Below are 19,143 nucleotides of genomic sequence, written 5' to 3' on the forward strand. Positions count from 1 at the left end.
AGGGTCATATGAATAAAGAGTTTTGCTATTTTTAATAGCAGTACTGATTTCAACCCCCAAATCGCTGTCCGTGAAAAAGTCAGATAGTGATGTTGGACTTTTCCACAGACAACGATGACCCCAGGACACTGATTGTAAAATATTTCTTGTAACTTTATTGGAACTTGATATTGAATGAATGGACTTTAATACACTGTTAATACACAAAATACATTTACTTTTAATACAGTGTTATATAATGTGTTTACATCATTAAATACTGATGTTCAAATTCCACGAAGAGCAGATGACTGACATGACAGACGGCTCATTAATATTTATGGTAAGGGAAAGTGCCGTATCCGTAGGCCACAGGCTACGGATACGGGTCCGTATCTGTAGACACTACCTTAAATCAGGGCCACTAAGCAGCACTTTGTTGTAGGGACACTGCTCTGTATTGCACGCTTGAATTGAACACCACTCTTAACTGATCAGGATCTGATGGCAAATGTCAGTGTTCTTTGTCTTCTGTCAGTGGAGAGGAAGGTTCTGCATGGTTATCAAGCTTTTTTTTTCATATGAAGTCAATGCACTGCATTTTCATATCTGGTTTTCTATCCAGTGTTTTCCCAAAAGAACAAAGATGCTGCTCTCTCTGTTGCTTTGAAAACACTATCTGAGGTATCTGGATGGTAACTGTGCAATCCTGTTATTCGCTTCATGTTGATAGACTTCTTTTTTCATTGCATCAAAAATAAAATAAACTTGATCATCCAGTGAAAGTGCTGCTTTGTCACCTTCCCTGGTCTGTTCAAAGACTGCAGCTTCCATGAGATGCTGGCAGTTTTTCTCGGCTCTAAACCATTTCTTGCTACTCCTACACATATTGGCCCACAGCATTTGTATGTGGAGCAGCAGGCACTTGCTATCATTATGCACAACACACGTTCCCAGTGTTTTAACCAGCAGGGTGCATTTGCTCTCCAGAGGGAATCCGCTCTATAAGGGAGAGAAGACTCAATCCCAAAGTAGTCCATCAGGTGTGGCAGAGGTTTGGTCAGGGATCTGTAGATCTCATCGCATCACGCATAAACGCCGCCCAACACAATGTGGTACACAAACTGCACTTAGACTAACAGGAGGAGACTTCAGAAAACAATGAACACAGCTCAGAAAATCATCTGCTGTCCTCCCCCCTCCCTTAAGGATAACTACAACTCCTGCTTCAAACAACACTCTGAAGGTTTATCCAGTGCAACATATTTCTTACTGGTGCAACAAAATAACATTATTTATTGTATGGCACAGAGTATATACTGTGAAAAACATAAATGTGTTTTTGCTGTACAAAATACATTTGTTTTACTGGTATTAATGGTATGGTTTCTGCAGATGCTCAAAATGTTTTGCACTTGAGGAGAAACATCTTTCTATTCTATTCTCAATGTAGTCCACCTAATCTTTTCTTTTTCAATAATATCTGTACTAAACTTCAAATTCAAAATTATACAGTTCCTGAAAATGATACTATTCATAACTACTTCATGTCCATATTGTGCTTTTCTTGGGCAGATAAACTGTGGTATGGCAGTGGGTAGCACTTCATAAGAAAAAAAGAAAACAATCGCTCCCACTCTGTGCGGGTTTTGTTTCTATGACAACAATATCTTGGAAACATATCACCATTCTTACCACCCCCGTGTGACAGACTAGCTTTGCCCCTATTTGTAATAATTAATTATCATATAACTCCGGAGACAGCCATGGCCAGAACAAGCATCTCCACCTTATTTTTGGTTACTAGGGCGACGAGTCCTTACTATATGAATTGTTGCCTGAGAAGTAGCGCCTTTCTGTTTGAAGTAGCTCCACAAGAAATGCAGAGGATTCAGAAAAATGTAGGCTGGGTGATGAGTTATCTAACAAATTATCTAAAAGGGAGAACTATAAACTGCTGTGATGGATGTGGACATGGACTGTATGGATAGTAAATTCTTTGTTTGATCTCTTAAATAAGTCAACATCAGGGATTGTTCCCAGCTTGTCTAATGCTCAGTACAATGTTATTCTAATTCACATGAACTACTGGTCCAACTCAGAAATGCTAGTCACTCCTCCAACTTCATTAATGCATTTATAAGTAATGGTTGTGCTTAAAAATAAGACCAAGAGTCTTTAAAAAAAGAGCACACGATTGGTTAACTAAAAATGTGTCTTTTTGCATTTCAGGCATGTAGATGGTGCTGACTGTGTGTAAAAAGCTTAATAATTAATGTAAGAGGAAATGAAACGAGCTGCACAAAACAAACATCCTGTGGACAAAGGTATGTGTGTGTTTCCTACAAAGATAGAACCCTGTTGTATGGACGGTCTCTGAGCCGCTGAAGCTTGTAACTCACGCAGAAAGTCACAGGTGTCTCTTTCTGATTCACTCAGTTTTTAATGACCCTCCCTATAGGCAGCTTTATGTCAGGTTTAAGGAGGTGTTCCATGAGTCAGTTTCATGTCATGTAGACTCCATTTCAACACTTTAAAGTCAGTTAGTATATCCTGTTGAACATATATCAGTGAACCAGACATTTACAAGCATCTTCTGCTATTTTCAAATGTATACGTGCCATTTGACCATCTGCACAAAGCAGCAAAGAACATCAGGTGTATCCGGACTACCTGCACAGAAATGGCTGTATAATGATTTTTCTTCCACTATTAAAGGAACACTGATTGCACTGATTGCTACAGATTGCAACAAATAAATAAATACCCCTTGTCCTCTTTGCCCTCCGCTTTCAAGTATGTAGGACAACTTACAATGGCTGCTAAAAACACAAAAACATGAAAGCCCTCTGTAAAGCCAGTGTTTAGTTTGTTGAACCAGGCTACTGTACAAACATGAAGAGTACCTGCTCCCTCTGTCGAAATGAAGTGCTTCTTCTAAGCTAATACTTCTAATACTTGAAAGCATACTCTGTTTATAGTACTGTGATTCTTTTTTTATTTTTTAAAGTATTTCTTATTTATTTTTATTCTTTTTTGCACTGCTGTTAATTGTTGTGTCCTTCCATATAAATTCCGTTGTACTTCTGCACAATGACAATATGTAAAGTCTCTTTGTCTCTATCTAATGAAAACATAGACATTAGTATGTTTAGGTGATTATTACACACTAATGGAAACATACAATATCATAATCCATTTTTGCCAATAGACTGCCTTAAATCCTACATGCTGGCCTAAATTAAACTTAACTAAAACAACTGCTTTGGTACCACAAATAAAGCTCTTGTTATTGACAAAAATCTCATGATGTCCATATTTAGCAAGACTACTAAATGCACTGTTTGCAAACAAACGACCACAAATGTGAAAGTTCACCATGAAATTCATATTATATTTTCAGTCTCTACAGGGAGAGTGCAATCATCCAACATATTTGTTAATCACATCCTTACCTTTTGTACCTTTGCTGCCACTGCTGAAGATTCTTGTTTGCTTAGGACTCTCTGCAGAGACAAAATGTGCCACTTTTAAGTATAAATCGTGTCCTAAAACTCAGGTAACATTGCATACAACAATGGCTGGATTATTGATCAAAGAAATATGACACATGTACTAAATTCAAACCAGTACACACATTTAAAACACAGACTGACATACACCAGTAAACACCTTTCAGACATGGAACATTGCTGGCATGATCAATCCATTAAGGTGTTAGCATTCTAGTTGTTCAGATTCTGATGCCAAAGGTGCAAAACTCAGAGCTAACAGCTGATAGAAACAAACTTCAGCTCCTTTTACCATCTTGTGAGGAGGAAAGAAAATGTGATTATAATCATTATTGTTGAGCATCATTATTCTATAAGCGGTTAGGGTCTGTTTTCAACACAGCATGGATTCATTATCATGTACAGTTTATTTTGTTGCCAAATAGATTTCAAATTGTAGAGCAAAGAAAAAGGTGTGTTGTGATTTTGGCACACAAACTGTGTATGAAGCATCTCTGTGATGTTTTTCTGCTAATATTGGTGCTGAAATGTGGAAAAATCCTTCATGTAATCACTTCAGACAACTCAAAATATTACTGCTTGCCTATGACTGCCCATTAATGTGACGTTTCAGTTCAGACTTGTGCCCTGGTGAAAGTGTTGTGGAAATGTGTTACTTGCTCTGATTGGAAAGATTGTCGATGCAACTTCTACAGATAAGCCACCAGTGTGAACATTAATAAATGCAGCCGACCCATTTAGTTGCCGTCAGATTAACAGAACAGAGTGCACCTTTGAAAGAGTATTCAGTTCTTTTGCCTGTACAATTACCAGTCTGTCTTATGAGCATCTTTTGTGAACATTAAATTGGCCTTCACCACATCTAGCTGTGGAGTTAAATCTTTTTTAACTTCATTATACTGATAGAGCCTGCTGACATTAACAACAAACTACATGTGGGTAAGTTTTCCATGTAGTTGTGCAAGCAAGAGCATATAATGTTACACTGCCACCTTATGGTAAGAAAAGGCAGGGTACTAAAAGGGAAGTTAATTTTAAACTTTAGTCACCTTGGAAAGCCAAGTTCATGAAAGCACAATCAATGATTAATATTTACTTTAGGTTATAATTTATTGAGAAAAAAACAGAAATTCAAAAAAATACATTACAACACAATTTAATAAAATGCATCAATTCAACAGCAGTTAAATTAGTTACAAGCAAGTTTGACAGTGAAAGTCTGAGAAACACAAAGGCTCTCAAAGGTCCGATGACTCTATCAACAAGAAAGGCGAGAGAGGGTACAGTAAAAGCGACATGTTTGTCCCCTTAAATGATCAGTGCTTAGCACTGGTCTTACCTTGGCACTGGTCCTGGACCTAAGTTCTCCCGCATCCTTCAACTTGGACTTGTAGAGCATCCAGCGGTACCGAAGTTCCTCCAGACCCACATCTTCTGCTGATCCAGAACCATCTTCACTGCCCTGACTCTCCTGCAGCAACAGCTGAAACTGCTCCTGACCAAAGCACACTCCGTTTCTCAAAGCCTGCACCGAGACACAATACATTATAATAGATTAACTAGTTTGCAGTGTTTCATATTTGTCTATTGTCTGTTAAATACTGAAGCTGTAATTCATGCAGTTATATATTGTTCCTATTTTCATTGTTATTTAATAATTTAGGCACATCTCTTTATCATTTGTCATTTCTAGCTGTCTTAGATTATACAAGGTTACTTCAATCATGATTATTAACAAAAACTCAAATGCCTGAAGCAATCAAAGAAAATGAAAAGGAAAGTTTCAGACTTCTAGTGAGATGTTGCTAGTTAGGGTGGGTAAGGTGCATGGGATAAAAATTCAAAGTCACATTTGGCTGCTTCTGCCACTTGCACTGTGAGGATGGGGGCATTTTCCGGAGGCAACAGCACTCCAGCTTGAAGATTTTCTCTCCTCGAAATGACAACAAAGACTTGAGTTTTTGTAGACAGCGATATAAGGCTAAACAGTATACAGCTACGGCTCAAAATGGGAGTTATCTCCCTTGTTGTAGTTGCTATTGAGTTCACTCCAGCACATTTTCACTGATGTTATTCATTAATGTGCACCAGTCTATATACAAACGCATAAAATAGTAACACAGTTTTTCAGATACACTGGAGAATTACTGGACCTTCCTCGCAATGTTTTTGCCAGTTTTGAGAAGACAAGCTGCAACAGAACTTAAACATTAACTGCAAGAGGTCAGAGTAACGTGACTGAATGTACAGCAAGGCTTAAAATTACACTAAAAACAACATTTGGAATATTTTCAGATCTCATCAGGAGAGCTACTTCTTATTTACAAAGGACTTATTTCTCTCTTATTGACAAATGATCAGGTTGGCACTACCACTATACTGTCATGTTGTACCAGAAGCCACCTTTTCCAACAAAACACATAGATGCTTTGCACTGCCATTCTTCTCCTAACTTTGGTAAATAAATGCTTACACATCAAGTAACAAGAAAAGCACTCAAAGAGCACAGTACTGGAGCAAGGCTGCTCAGTTGTTGTATCATTTCTGATGATTAAGTCCCGCAGTTCCGCAACGGTCAATTTGTAGCAGGATTGCAATCATGAAATCTTGAACAAATACATAGATCCATACTTTAAGCTGCATCACTGCAAAAATCGAATCACTTGTGTCATTTCTGACCTTCTCTGAAAATTTCATAAAAATACGTTATTCTGTTTTTGAGTCATGTTGTGCACAGACAGAAAGACAGACTAACAGACAAACGTACGGCGATCATCACATAACTCCACCGCGTTCCTCAGCAAGTAGTTACAGCCAGTAATTACTTGACGGAGTAACAAGTAAATACTGTAACTATGACAACAAATGAACGCTCTGTCAGCTGCCTGCTGACGACCACATGATTGTGATCCTGCTCCAAATCCACCACTGTGGACTTATTGGGACTCATCCATCAAAATAATACAACTGAGCAGCCTTGGCGGAGTACTGTGCTCTCTGAGTGTTTTTCTTATTACATTTACTCTAGTCTTAATATATGTACACTCATAAATGTATGCCTAGCAAACGGTCTGCAACAATATTCAGTCAATGTGATTACCAAGTAAATGAGCTACAACATTCAAAAACTTCAACTCACCTTGAATGTGTCTTGTCTAATCTCGACTTCTTTGGCACTGAGTGTTGCTTCTTTGGAGCTGAGCACCTCCGAGAGGAGTTCGTTCTGTTTTGACAGCCAGGACTCAAACTCCCACCTCCTGGATTTGTGTCCTTTGCTTCCCTGCAAAATTTCAAACATGTCATTCAAGTCTTGCACACATTTAAACTATCAAGAAGCCAGAAGTGATTTTGTGTCCTTTCAGTGTACATTGGGGATACCTGCTTGCTGTGTGGACTGTTATGACATCTATCTAGTGAGAAGGCTACATCAAATCAAATCTCTGTTGATTTATTTTTCCTGTCGATGTGATTTTATGAAAAACTGTTCTGCCAGGGACTCAGTGGGCTAGTGGTTAGCACTTTCGCCTTGCAGCAAGAAGATCCCTGGTTCGAATCCCGGGGTGGGCCTGGGATGTTTCTGCATGGAGTTTGCATGTTCTCCCTGTGCATGTGTGGGTTTTCTCCGGGCACTCCGGCTTCCTCCCACAGTCCAAAAATATGCTGAGGTTAACTGAGTACTCTACATTGCCTGTAGGTGTGAATGTGAGTGTGATTGTTTGTCTGTATATGTAGCCCTGTGACAGACTGGTGACCTGTCCAGGGTGTCTCCTGCCTTCACCCGAGTCAGCTGGGATAGGCACCCCCTGCGACCCTAGTGAGGATAAAGCGGTGTATAGAGAATGGATGGATGTTCTGCCAGGTACGTACAAAATGGACTGGAAGATGATTACAGCCACTCAAAGCTCACCACCACTCTACAAGTAAAACTATAGCAACAACAAACTAAACATTGAGATGAGGCAGCTCCACCCATCATTTGAATGAGCAGAAACATGGACAGACAAAATAAAAAACTAGGGTGGCCAAAGACAAAAGGTCAACTGGACGTCACAGTTACAACTTATTTTAGCAAAATGCCTCTTCTCCTACAAAGCAGAATTTTGCTGCAACTTGTCAACAGTCCCAGAATGAAAACCAGGTTAAAAAGTATTAATCACTTCTCCCATAGACAATCTGATGGGTTCATTGAGTTTTTCCACTCTCAAATTTAGGTTTGATTAAAATTCTAAGACTTTTAATTTTTAGTCAAATATGAATTCCAGACAGTATTGAAGTAACAACCTATGGAATGCTCTCAGAACCTTGAAGTAGCTCACTTCATGATTTCAGATCAGTTTGAGATAATTTTAGTACTTCACTTATGTTGAGTTTTTTTTGTACCAACAACTTCTGACATTAAAATAACCTGCAGTATTGAAGAGAGAAAATGAGAGTCCTAGTATTTTACACAGAAGAAATTTGAAAATAAATTTACAGAGAAATAATATTGTCACTCTGAACGTGTCTGCCTCTGCCAACCAGTTTATATCCACACCTGTCTAGATTTCACATTAAAGATATAAAATGTCATGCCCTCATAATTTTATCCTGTAAGACAGGGGTGACATTTTGCACTAAAGATCTTAACCGTTGACTACCAAAATCTAATTCATCTTTTGGTCAAAATGAACACTTGTCTCAGGCATGGAGGCATGAGAATACTTGAGTAAACACAGCACAAATATACCATGGTGTGTTGAACTGGTGTTGACATCTCGGCCGAGTCCTTCTTGAACAGCATGAATGCTCCTCCTCTCGAGCTTAGGCCTTCTGCTGCTTCTGTGCCACCTTCTCCAGAGCTCATTCTTGCCCCCTCACCATAGCTGGCCTGTAGGGATGATACCGCTGGCCTTTTGTCTCCGTCCAAGATGATAGCGTCACCTCCTGTTAACTTATGACTGTCAGGGCTTCCAGTAAAAGAGCCTTTGGAAGTTTCCTGGCTACCTGCTCTGCTATGAATGTCCCGAGCAGAGGAATCGACTTCATCTACTGCAAGAGAGGGACCACTGTCCATGACTGTCTGTGAGGGAATGAGATGCTCGTGGCCTTTTCCGGCCAGTATGGTGAGACCTTCACCATGGTCCTGGATCCATGCACCCTCCCCTGCCTGTCCTTCCAGGCTTTCTCCTCTTGCAGGTCCAGAGCTAGACATGACTCCATACGCTGTTGGTAAGTCAGACTCTGTGTGGACTGTGGAGCTGCTGAGCAGCCTGAAAGAGAAACAAATAGGTTAAGTTTTCTCATAACTCACTAACTGTAGGTCTAATTCAGAAAAAAAGAAAACACTTTTTATGCCTCCATACAGTTTTTTTCTTAAAGCAGCAATAAACCTGATGCTATAGAAGCTCTTATAGTTTATATTCAGCCATTACGGGTAAATCATTATGAATGTAATATTTGAGAAAGAAGACAATGCCACGTGGAGGCAACACAAGTTGATTTGCCAAACAATGTTTCAGAACGGATTTGCTGAATACATATCACATTTACAATTTAAGAATGTATCTATGGAGGACTGAAAGAGCTGCAAATGAGAAGTATCCAGTTCTCTTACATATCATTTGATTCATGTCTCACATAAGGAAATGTCCTCAGCATGACCTCATCAGAGGCTCCTATTGCTCTGTCAACCAAGACTGGCTGGAACTCAGCGTGTTAGTGTCATGGAGGCTAAGGACACCCCATCCTTAAATATGACTGACACTGATGACAGATTATTCAAAAACCTAATTACACTACAAACAGAAGATTCCAACCCAAACCTCTCGACCCAACTGTCTCTCCAGGGCTTAGCTAAACTGTCCGCTGGCACAAGCTGGCCCCACTCAGCTCCACGGCCCAGAGACGATGTTCTTTGTAGCAAACCTTCTCTCATCAAACTATCAATCCCCTCCTGGGACCTCCCACTGATTCTGGAGGCATTTTCTGTGGCCTCTTTTGAGCTGCAGGATCAAGTTAACTTAAAAGTGGGGACTCTTTGGTCAGACAGATTTTCTACTGGTACTTGCCTCAGGGGGGGTTGAAATCCATATAGTCTCAGTGTAACCAGCTTGCATAAAGTTCCTCTCAGTGAATTAAAAGTTGACCCTATGTCCTAACACTGTTCTTAAATCCAAAGTGTTAGGGTCATGCTCTCCAGTTCAACTTTGCATTTTTTATCCCCCACCTGTCTCCTCAGACAAGCATCAGTGTTTACATGTGCTGCACCCAAGAACTAATTGGGAAAACCAGTCTCAAAACAAAAGCTTTACTAATAGATTGTGGAGGCCAGGGGTGTGGACTACAGCACGAAAAGGAAACAGCCACCTGTGTGTACATTTTTCTGTAAATAATCCAAAGCTAATGTAGACCCAAGTCTGCCTGGCCACACCCCTAGCCAGATGAGCCAGATAATACAAATTTTTAGAGATACCTGTGAAGATTGAGACTCATATTGTACAGGGCCAGCCAGGAGTCTTTTAATCGCTTTATATCTCGAAGAATGTGGACCTGTCCCTCCTCTGAAGTCCTCTCCAAAACTCTCTGACCCTGGACCTCCATCTGGTGCAGCTGAAGGTCCTTCCCTGGGAACTCTCCCAGTACTCTCTGTGGAAAGAAACAATTGAGCACTTGAAAATAAACGGTGGTCAGAGGCATCACATCAAATGTAACTAAGGCTCAACAGTCAGACTGATTGCAGCAATCATGTCATCTGATGTGTGTAACTTTAAAGGCTCAATTATTTTTACTCTGCCAAGGAATGTGACGAAGTTATGTGACGATCAGCGCACATCTGTCCGTCTGTTCGCAACATCACTCAAACACAGCTTAACGGATTTGGATGACATATTCAGGGAAGGTCAGAAATGACACAAGGACCAAGTGATTAGATTTTAGCAGTGATGCGGCTTATAGTCTGGATCCACAGATTTGTTAAAGATCATTGCAAGATAGCAAGGATCACAAGTGAACACTACATCAGCTGTCTGCTGACGATCCACCGCTGCGGACTTATCTTTACTTATCTGTCGGAAATGATAGAAGGAACAACTGATTAAATTGTTGGGGTGTTTCTGAGTCCCATCAATTCCCGCCACAAGCTACATATTCAGGTCACACGATTCAGTATCCGTAAATAACGTACACATGCAGAACACACACCTGGACTCCGTGCAAGGTCATTTTGTTTGTGGGTACATCTGTATTAAATGGACACATTTCATGGTGCCGTGATTTCTGATACAATTTGTTTTTTTTAAGATTTCAGGCGTCAACAAGTGCTACGCTCTCTGAGTGCTTTTCTTGCTATATTATGGGAAAATTTCATCATCGTACAATTAGTTTTTCAAACTTAACACTAAATATTTTTTAGTAAACAGCCACAGCAAACCGTAAAGGTTCTACGTTTTATGCTGGCTACATCACCAAGCATTTGATTTTTACATTTTAAATCCTCACATGCTTTCGTAAATAGCTTACATTGATGGAATACATAAGCAGACAGGACCTACTTCTACCATGGTTTCTCAAGTGTAAAACTTCAAGATGTTAAGGTTAATCTCTGATGTCTGTCGTTGTGGACTGATTGCGCTGGTATGTCATTGCTACAATTTTACAATAAACATTTAATATGCATTCAAAGATTATTAGTTTGGACTTTTAATTAGCCATTAATGATGTCTGATGGTAGGAAATAACTGAGCAGTTGTGTGCATGAGACTCTCCATAGTTCATAAAGGCTGTTCTAGTCACGGTGAATTTTAAAATTACAAACTTATCCCTGGAGTTGTTATCCTAATCTTTAAATCACAACTTAGCAACTTACCAAGAGCCCGGTCCACTTAGAGAAAAGCTGCTGTTAACAAATGTGACTGAAAGGGTAACCTTATTACAAAGGCTACTCAGTTAAGTTGACTGTTAGAGTAAACGGGATAGGTGTTTGGCTGAAGGCAGTCAGAAGGTCGGTACGTTTTCAGGTAAGACTCCAGCTCAAGCTTTTCTACAGATCCTATCAGTGCTAAACCCTTTAGGCAGATAGAACCTAACCATGCAGACAGACAGCTGGACCAGTAACCTGTCCCAGGGGGGACAGGGGATCAACAACTGAAATCAGGATGAGAATCTATACTATTAGCTGAGTGCTGATAAGGATGATAAAAAACATGGCTCTGTCAGATAATACCTATTAATGGGTTCCCAATAATAAGTTTGTGTTGAGGAATAGATGCATTTTTCTGTCCTATTTTCCAAACTGGATCAATCCTCTATTAATTTCTCCGGCGCAACGGGTCTGCCAAACTCCTAACATTAAACTAAACCTGTAAGATGAACAAATATCGCCTTGAAAAACTGCTGATTGTGAGTTTGAGAACACACAGACAGACCTCGGCTTCATGCTGGCGGCCCTCTACGCTCCATTCTCCTGAGGGGCTGTGGAAGGACTCCAGCTTCTGCTTCATGATCATCAGCCACTTCTCTATGTTTAGCAGGCGTTCGTGAAAACTCTCATGTTCTGCGATGCTCTCCTCACTCTCATTCACTTTCACCTGAAGATAAAAGAACATCAAATGGACAATTAGCGGCAAGGAAAACGACTAAAAGCTGATGCAATGCAATGGATACATCTGAAACAGAAGCAGTCGTTTAACTTCCTGCACTTTTTTATTTAATGCAGCTATGGCATCATTTCAACCACAAAGGTCCTCTTCACTTAAAGGTAAAGAAGTAAATAACCTTTCTGTTTATGGTGACTTTCATCTTCCAGCCCACACATGCAGTCTTGATCCTCTTAGTGTGCTCAGGTTCACATTAATCAATGGATCCACATTATTCAATTACATCCATGTGTGGAATTTATTTTTAGATTTTAATTGTTTTCCATTTATCAAGTCTTGTGATGTATTTGCCTGGACACAAAGTACGTAGAGAAGGAAAGAACCCTGTAGAAGCTGGTGTCTCATACCTGTTTGAGGCTAAAGGCTTAAGACTACATTAAGCACATGTCAACAGTGTTTGTGTGATATTCTCACTACCAGAGCAGGGAGACAGAAGTTCCACACCGCCTGTCTGAGGAGGAGTGTAAAGATATGATTCAGAAGTTAATCTTGCTTAAATGATTCCCCTTTCTTACCCTAACTGCCTTGTGCAGATGTTTCCATTCACCACAGAGCTTCTCAAACTGAGTCCTGTTGCTTGGACTGGAGGAGACCAGAGTCTCCAGCACCACGATATGTCCTTCACAGTCCTCCAGGTCCTTCTGGATCACCTGAGAACACACATTATGTCACACGGCATGCCATAGGAAAAAGAAACACAAATGCTCAACTGTAGTTTGGTGTAAACTGTCAGTTCTGACAAATGGGTAGACAAAATTATTTTAATTGTATGCCTTAACCCCAAGTCAGCTGGAATAGGCTCCAGCCCCACCACCACCCTAATGAGCAGTGTATAGACGATGGATGGATTTTAACTGTATATATAATTACTGTCAACAGGTTAACAAATTAGAAATAAGAGAAAAATCACTTCAAAATGTCTGGTCTTCCAAAACACCATATTACTATTTTAGTATTAGTGGAACTGATTTTTATAGTAACAGAGAAGCACATATTTACTGATAAATAAATAAATAAAACAATTATACACTAGATGACAGATGACTTTCTAAACTGCAGGTGTACAGTGGTATTATAGAGTATTTGGGCAATTTTTGTTTATTCAAACTTGATTAAATTAATTAATAAAATCTAATGTGCAAAACTACACCTGAGGCTACACTGCTAGAGACACTGGGCTGAATTCAAGGATAATAGAGTAAAAATAGGAAAACAGATTAAGTGCATCAGTAAAGATTGTTACGGAGACAAACAAGAATTATCATCTACAACAACATAATAAAAAATATTAAGTACGGGTAAAGACAGACACTCATACAAGGGAAACAATTCATAAGCTAAACGAATGGGTAAACCAGCGAGCTCAACAGGTTGAGCGGGGGACCATTTTTTGTCTCAGCAGACCAAAGAACCTTCTTCCAACTGACCCGGGAGTCTCGCACATGCCTTTGGGTGAATTCCAGGCAAGATTTCATCTGAGCTTTTTTCCAACAGTGGCTTTTTTCTTTGTCACTCTTCCTTACAGCTTTGACTGGTGAAGACCCGGACAACAGTTCTTTTATGTACAGACTCTCCAAACTGAGCCACTGAAGCTTTCACCTCCTTCATAGTGGTCCTAGGTGTCTTGGTGTCTTCCATCACCAGTCTTCTCCTTGCCTGGTCTTTCAGTTTGTGAGGATGACCAGCTCTAGATAAATTTAAACAAGTGCCATACTTCTTACATTTCTTCATGATGGATTTAACTGAACTCTGTGGGATGGCCAGTGAGTTGGAAATATTTTTTAACCATCTCCTGACTTATACTTCTCAGTGATCTTTTCTCTGAGTTGCTTGGAGTGTTCTTTTGTCTTTATGGTGCAACTGCAGCAGGAATACTGAAGAACCAGAGACTGGGCCTTCCAGATACAGGGTTTTTATACTGCCATCACTTGACACAACTCAAGCCTCCATTCCGTTAACTGTGTCACTGGAAAAGCTGCTTGATAATGTCCATTTAAGGAGGCTACAAGCTGTTCTTAAGTGTACACCATGCACTTTGTGTGACCTCACCCTGAATTGGTCTGACTGGCTTTTTTTGGCGAGGATGTCAGGCTGGAGGCCATCAGCTGCCGCTAGTCGCTCTCTCAAACTGGACAGCTTGGACTGAATCAACTCGTAGGTGTTACCAAAGTCCTTTGTTCTTGAAATTAAGGCCTATGAAAGACAAAATGTCATTAAATGCATCATTATACAGTCCGTGATATCTGGACTACATATTGCAACACGCGTTTGTTTTCTTCTTTCTTGCTTCCTTCTATAATGGAATCTGCACAAACACCTTCAGCTTTTACCCTTCTAAACTACAGTACACATCGTTCAATCTTTTTTAAACTTAAATTTAGCATTAATTGATAATTTCAACCTTTGGAGCTATGAATATGCAAGATGGGATTTTTTTTATTATTTCTTTATTTTACCAGGTAAGCTCAGTTGAGAACAATTTCTTATTTACAAACAACAAGTACCTGTGTTTTCCACCTACCTACAGTGGAGGTGATAAGAGTAGAGTTGGTGGGATGTTATTTTTAAACTGTACCGTCTGGTGGCCTGGTGTCATTATTTTCTATTCATTTTCATACAATAATAGTATAATAATAGTGTATATAGTATAATTTGTTGGTACTTCAGGGACAACTCTTACCTCAAACTGTGTGACAGGAAGTGGCTAGTCAAATGCATTCTCAACCAATTGATATTCACACACCAAAGTTTGATTTTATAGTCAGAAAGGCTTAGAGACATGCAGTACATGCAATTCTGCATATTTTGAAAGAAACGGTCAGATTTCATTCATCTTTTTGTATTTTGAGATGGTTATTACGTTGGATTAGACGATTCTAATGTTAAGACATTTTTGCTGACTTGGCCTGAAGACATGAGAGAAGACACAATAAACTGACCAACTGACACAATATCTGACATGTCTACAGACCTGACGAACAGGTGAGAGACTAATTTCACTGTAAAACTGACATCAGTAACATCATTTCTCTTTCTCTACTTCACATTTGCTGCTGTGCTGGTTAACAGCATGTGGTTCATGTAATGTGGTGTTCTAATGTTCACCACTGTGGGACATGTGAAACCAGAGGACCATTTGTAGCTTTGAAAAGCAAACAGAGCACTGCACCAAAGTTTCAGCGCAATGTTTCTAAATGCCAAAAATGTGTGATTAAAATGGGATGTGCTGCAATCCACCATACTAAACATAGTGGAATAAAGATGACTGTTACGGAATAAAAGATTTAAATTCAGTTGTGTCCATTGCCTTTATACATACAGAACTTACTTCCCTTCAACATGAAATTGTCTTAAACAGTATTTCTGATTATAACACAGTCAGTACTTTGAATACTTGACACTCAAATTAAAGACGCAGTGAACCCAAATGAATGGCATGCTGATACCTGTAGCCTGCTCTTCCTCTGCAGCAGCTGAGCGTGCAGCAGCTCTCTGTTCCTGATGGCAGCATTCAGTTCACCCTGCAGACCATCAGACCTATCAAGACCGAACACAGAGTCCAGCAGGTCCCCCTTTACCTGCAGCAAACTGAAACGTTCCTGCAGCTGGACACTGTCCTTCAGCAGACGCTAACAGAGTACAGAAACACAAAACACATTCAGTCAGTCCATACTGCTGACCAAGGTGAAATAAATGTAAGCAAATATTAATAACAATATTTCAATATCCACACAGAAGTTTATAAAATTTTGACTATACTTCAGTGCGGCCACAATGATTTAGCTCTAAAACAAGCTTCAACACTGCTGTGGAAGAGCAGAACTGGTTTGAACATTTTTTTAAAAATGACTGTAAGAGGTGGAAAACATACTCTATTTGTTATCGTTCCTTAATAAGCGAGTGAAACATAGCAAGCATTTGTAATAATGCTGTAATGCCATGACTACCAATGCCACATGACATCCAGTCAGTTTTGACTGATGTAACTATTCCAGCATGATATATGGGAATATATACACATAAGATGTATATGTAGATCAGACAAATAAACAAACACCATGATCAGTAAATATCAGCAGCCAAGAGAATCTGATCATCCCCAAAGGTCCATGTAGCACTAACAATGAAAAAAAGTGTCATCTAAACGATCAGATCTGCCTGTCTGTTGATAATTTTTCTCAGTCTTACCAAATGAACCACACCATTGGGGTGAACACACCCACATTTGAATTGATAAGGAGTTGCTTCCAGACTCCTGAGAAAATTGATGAAACTTTTTCAAAAGTTAATGTGTTTCTTTTACCTCTATACTCTGGACCAGCATGGCTATGTGGGAGAAGTCGGTAACCTCTGCAGAAGTCTCCAACACTTGAGCAACCATGTGGCTCCACTGGGCATAGACCAGTAGTGGGTCTTGAAGGATGCTTCTCAGCCCCGACTCTGACTCTGAACATAGTCTGGTTGCTCGGCATTTCACACTGCAACGTGAGAGCACGAAAGATTTACAGCTTTGTAGAGGACTCAAAGTAATATCTATTATATATACAGTATGTAAAGACCCAACATTTATGCAGGTAACAAAATACTGTGCAGGTGCATTCCTCTGGTTGCAAAAAGAAATCTAATTTTATGGATCTGAACATGCTGCTAATGGATGTATAGAGTTGCTAGTTTTAAGACTTTTTGAATACAGCTTAATGTTAATTTTGAAAATCATGGTCCAATTTAGAGCAAAATAGTAACAAGAAAAGCACTCAGAGAGCGCAGCACTCTGCCAAGGCTGATCAGTCGTATGATTTCCGACGGATGAAATCTTTAAATAATTCATGGTCCACAGCTCTAGATATGTAGTCGGATCGCAATCATGTGATCATCAGCAGGCAGCTGATGTGGTGTTCACTTGTTGTCATAGATACAGTGATGCCGTGCCGCTATCTCACCATGATACAGAAATCTTTAACAAATCTGCAGATCCAGACTCTAAGCTGCATAACTGCCAAAATCTAATCAGTTGGTTGTTGTGTCATTTCCTGAAAATTTGATCCAAATCCGTCAGTCAGTTTTTTAGTAATGTTGCACACAGACAGACGGACAAACGCCAATTGTCACATAACTCCGCTGCGTTCCTTGTTCGAGTAATTAGACAATACAAGCTCACATCGAGGTTATCAGGTTTTATTGCTTTTTTTTTGGGGGGGGGGGGTATTTGTGTATGGACATAGTGTTTCCAGATGGAAGAACATAATCCATACAGGAATTGCAGTGGGTTAGTAAGGCTGGTTATGTTAGTTATTCTGTTATGGGTGCAGTCATGCATGTGAATATGTCGCCCTCCTTTTTCCTAATGGTGTATAATGAGGTCTATGAGTTTGGCTGTTTCATCCATTAGTGTCTATTTAAACAGCACTTAAGCACGCACATACAGCAGTTCCAGACAAAATGCTTCAAAAACAAATATTAAAAATAGATTCCAAAATTTTTAATACATATATAAAGAGGAGCATGGTAGAACACTAAGAAATAGACAAAATTAAATTTTTTAAACTTACTATCTCATCTCCACTATTATAATTTGCCCTGGAGATAATGCAGCGTTTCCACTGCTATTCTCTTTCAGTGTGAAAGTCCTGTTATATTAGCAGTCAACAACCACACAACACAATTAACTGAAATGACTAGAGAACAGTTTTAGAGCTCTCCCTATAATCACCATCACAGCCCAAAGTTCTTTCTTGTAAACTCAACAAAAACAAAGATATTGGAAATCTATTAGGAAATAATGGACTTATTTCCTGAAGTGGAGCCCTCATGTGTTAGGACAGAGGGAAAATAGCTATCCAGAAAATAAATGGGGCATGGAAACTAAAAACATACAAATGGGGTGCCTTGTACATGTTTGATGATATGAAAATAGCTAACACCTTACAACAGGGAAAAAAATCTAATACGCATACTGTACATCAGAGCAAATGGTGAAGCTGTCTTATTTGTCTTCATATGACTATTTTAGTTTTATAAGAGGCTAAAATACTTGTTAAATATTTATCACCCCCTGCTAAGGAATACATAACTCAGAACAGATAATTTGGGTTTGTGTTTTAAATATCTACAAGCAGAGCACATCATAAAGCCTCTCAAATCTCTGACAGTAGCACGAAAAGCTCAGTAGGCTGATTTGCTGCATGCAAAATATGCAGCATTAAAGGGCAATATCAGCTGACAGGTTAAGGGATTACATACAGGTTGTGTTTTATCTGAGCTTGAAGTGCATCCTATGGTCACAGTCTAGTTTTATGCTGACACTGATGAGTATTCACACAATCCTGAACTCCTCAGTTAGCAGTGTTTAATCACTTGATCACACAACAGTTTCAGAATAGAAAACAGTGTCTACACAAAGGAGCAACAAAGTGTTCATTGTTGTCATGAACTGAGAAAAAAATAAGAAGATTTTAATAGTTATTAGGTTATGTGAGTATGATGCATCAGGGATTTCAAACAGTGGTAGGTTTTCCCATCACATACCTTTGATGCTCTTTCACAACAGCTAGGACATCATCAGAAAGGTGGCGCGAGTCCTCTGAGAACCTGAAGAGCTCCTTGAGTTGAGCTTTAAGAAGTTCCACCTGGGATTCCTCCCCTGCTAGAGTGTTCCTCACACCCTGCAACAAACACACATTGAACACAACCAAGATGAGCCCAAGCTAAAACAACAGACAATCAAAGACTGGACACTAAAGAGGCCTGACCCCACTCAGCCACTGTCTAATGCTACGCTCTCATCATATCATTCAGACCACAAATAAAAGCAAAACTCCCTGTTGTAATTCAGAGGCAAAGGTATGGGGACCATGTCTCAAATGGAAAAACTACAGAAATGTCAAAAGACTTGCAGTGAAATTTCCATCCCACTAATAGTCATTCGACTGAAGCACAAGTCAAAAGTTTGGACACACCTTCTCTTTCAATGGTTTCTATTTATTTGATTTTTTTCTACATTCTAGATTAATACTGAATAC

General features: G+C 39.5%; 1 protein-coding gene across 1 annotated transcript in view; it reads right to left on the reverse strand.

Annotated features, from left to right (window-relative positions):
• The window catches only part of syne3 (spectrin repeat containing, nuclear envelope family member 3), a 47,484-nt gene that overhangs the window by 11,484 nt on the left and 16,857 nt on the right, over positions 1-19,143 (reverse strand). The window contains exons 7-17 of the mRNA XM_051950322.1: positions 18,650-18,786; positions 16,428-16,602; positions 15,571-15,753; positions 14,174-14,317; positions 12,640-12,774; positions 11,894-12,055; positions 9,943-10,115; positions 8,218-8,740; positions 6,631-6,771; positions 4,831-5,016; positions 3,435-3,485 (exon numbers count right to left, since the gene is read on the reverse strand). Coding sequence (XP_051806282.1) covers positions 3,435-3,485; positions 4,831-5,016; positions 6,631-6,771; positions 8,218-8,740; positions 9,943-10,115; positions 11,894-12,055; positions 12,640-12,774; positions 14,174-14,317; positions 15,571-15,753; positions 16,428-16,602; positions 18,650-18,786 — 2,010 coding nt within the window. The remainder of the gene's footprint in view (positions 1-3,434; positions 3,486-4,830; positions 5,017-6,630; positions 6,772-8,217; positions 8,741-9,942; positions 10,116-11,893; positions 12,056-12,639; positions 12,775-14,173; positions 14,318-15,570; positions 15,754-16,427; positions 16,603-18,649; positions 18,787-19,143) is intronic.

The sequence above is a fragment of the Acanthochromis polyacanthus genome, chromosome 1, assembly GCF_021347895.1.
Source record: "Acanthochromis polyacanthus isolate Apoly-LR-REF ecotype Palm Island chromosome 1, KAUST_Apoly_ChrSc, whole genome shotgun sequence".
Lineage (NCBI taxonomy): Eukaryota > Metazoa > Chordata > Actinopteri > Pomacentridae > Acanthochromis > Acanthochromis polyacanthus.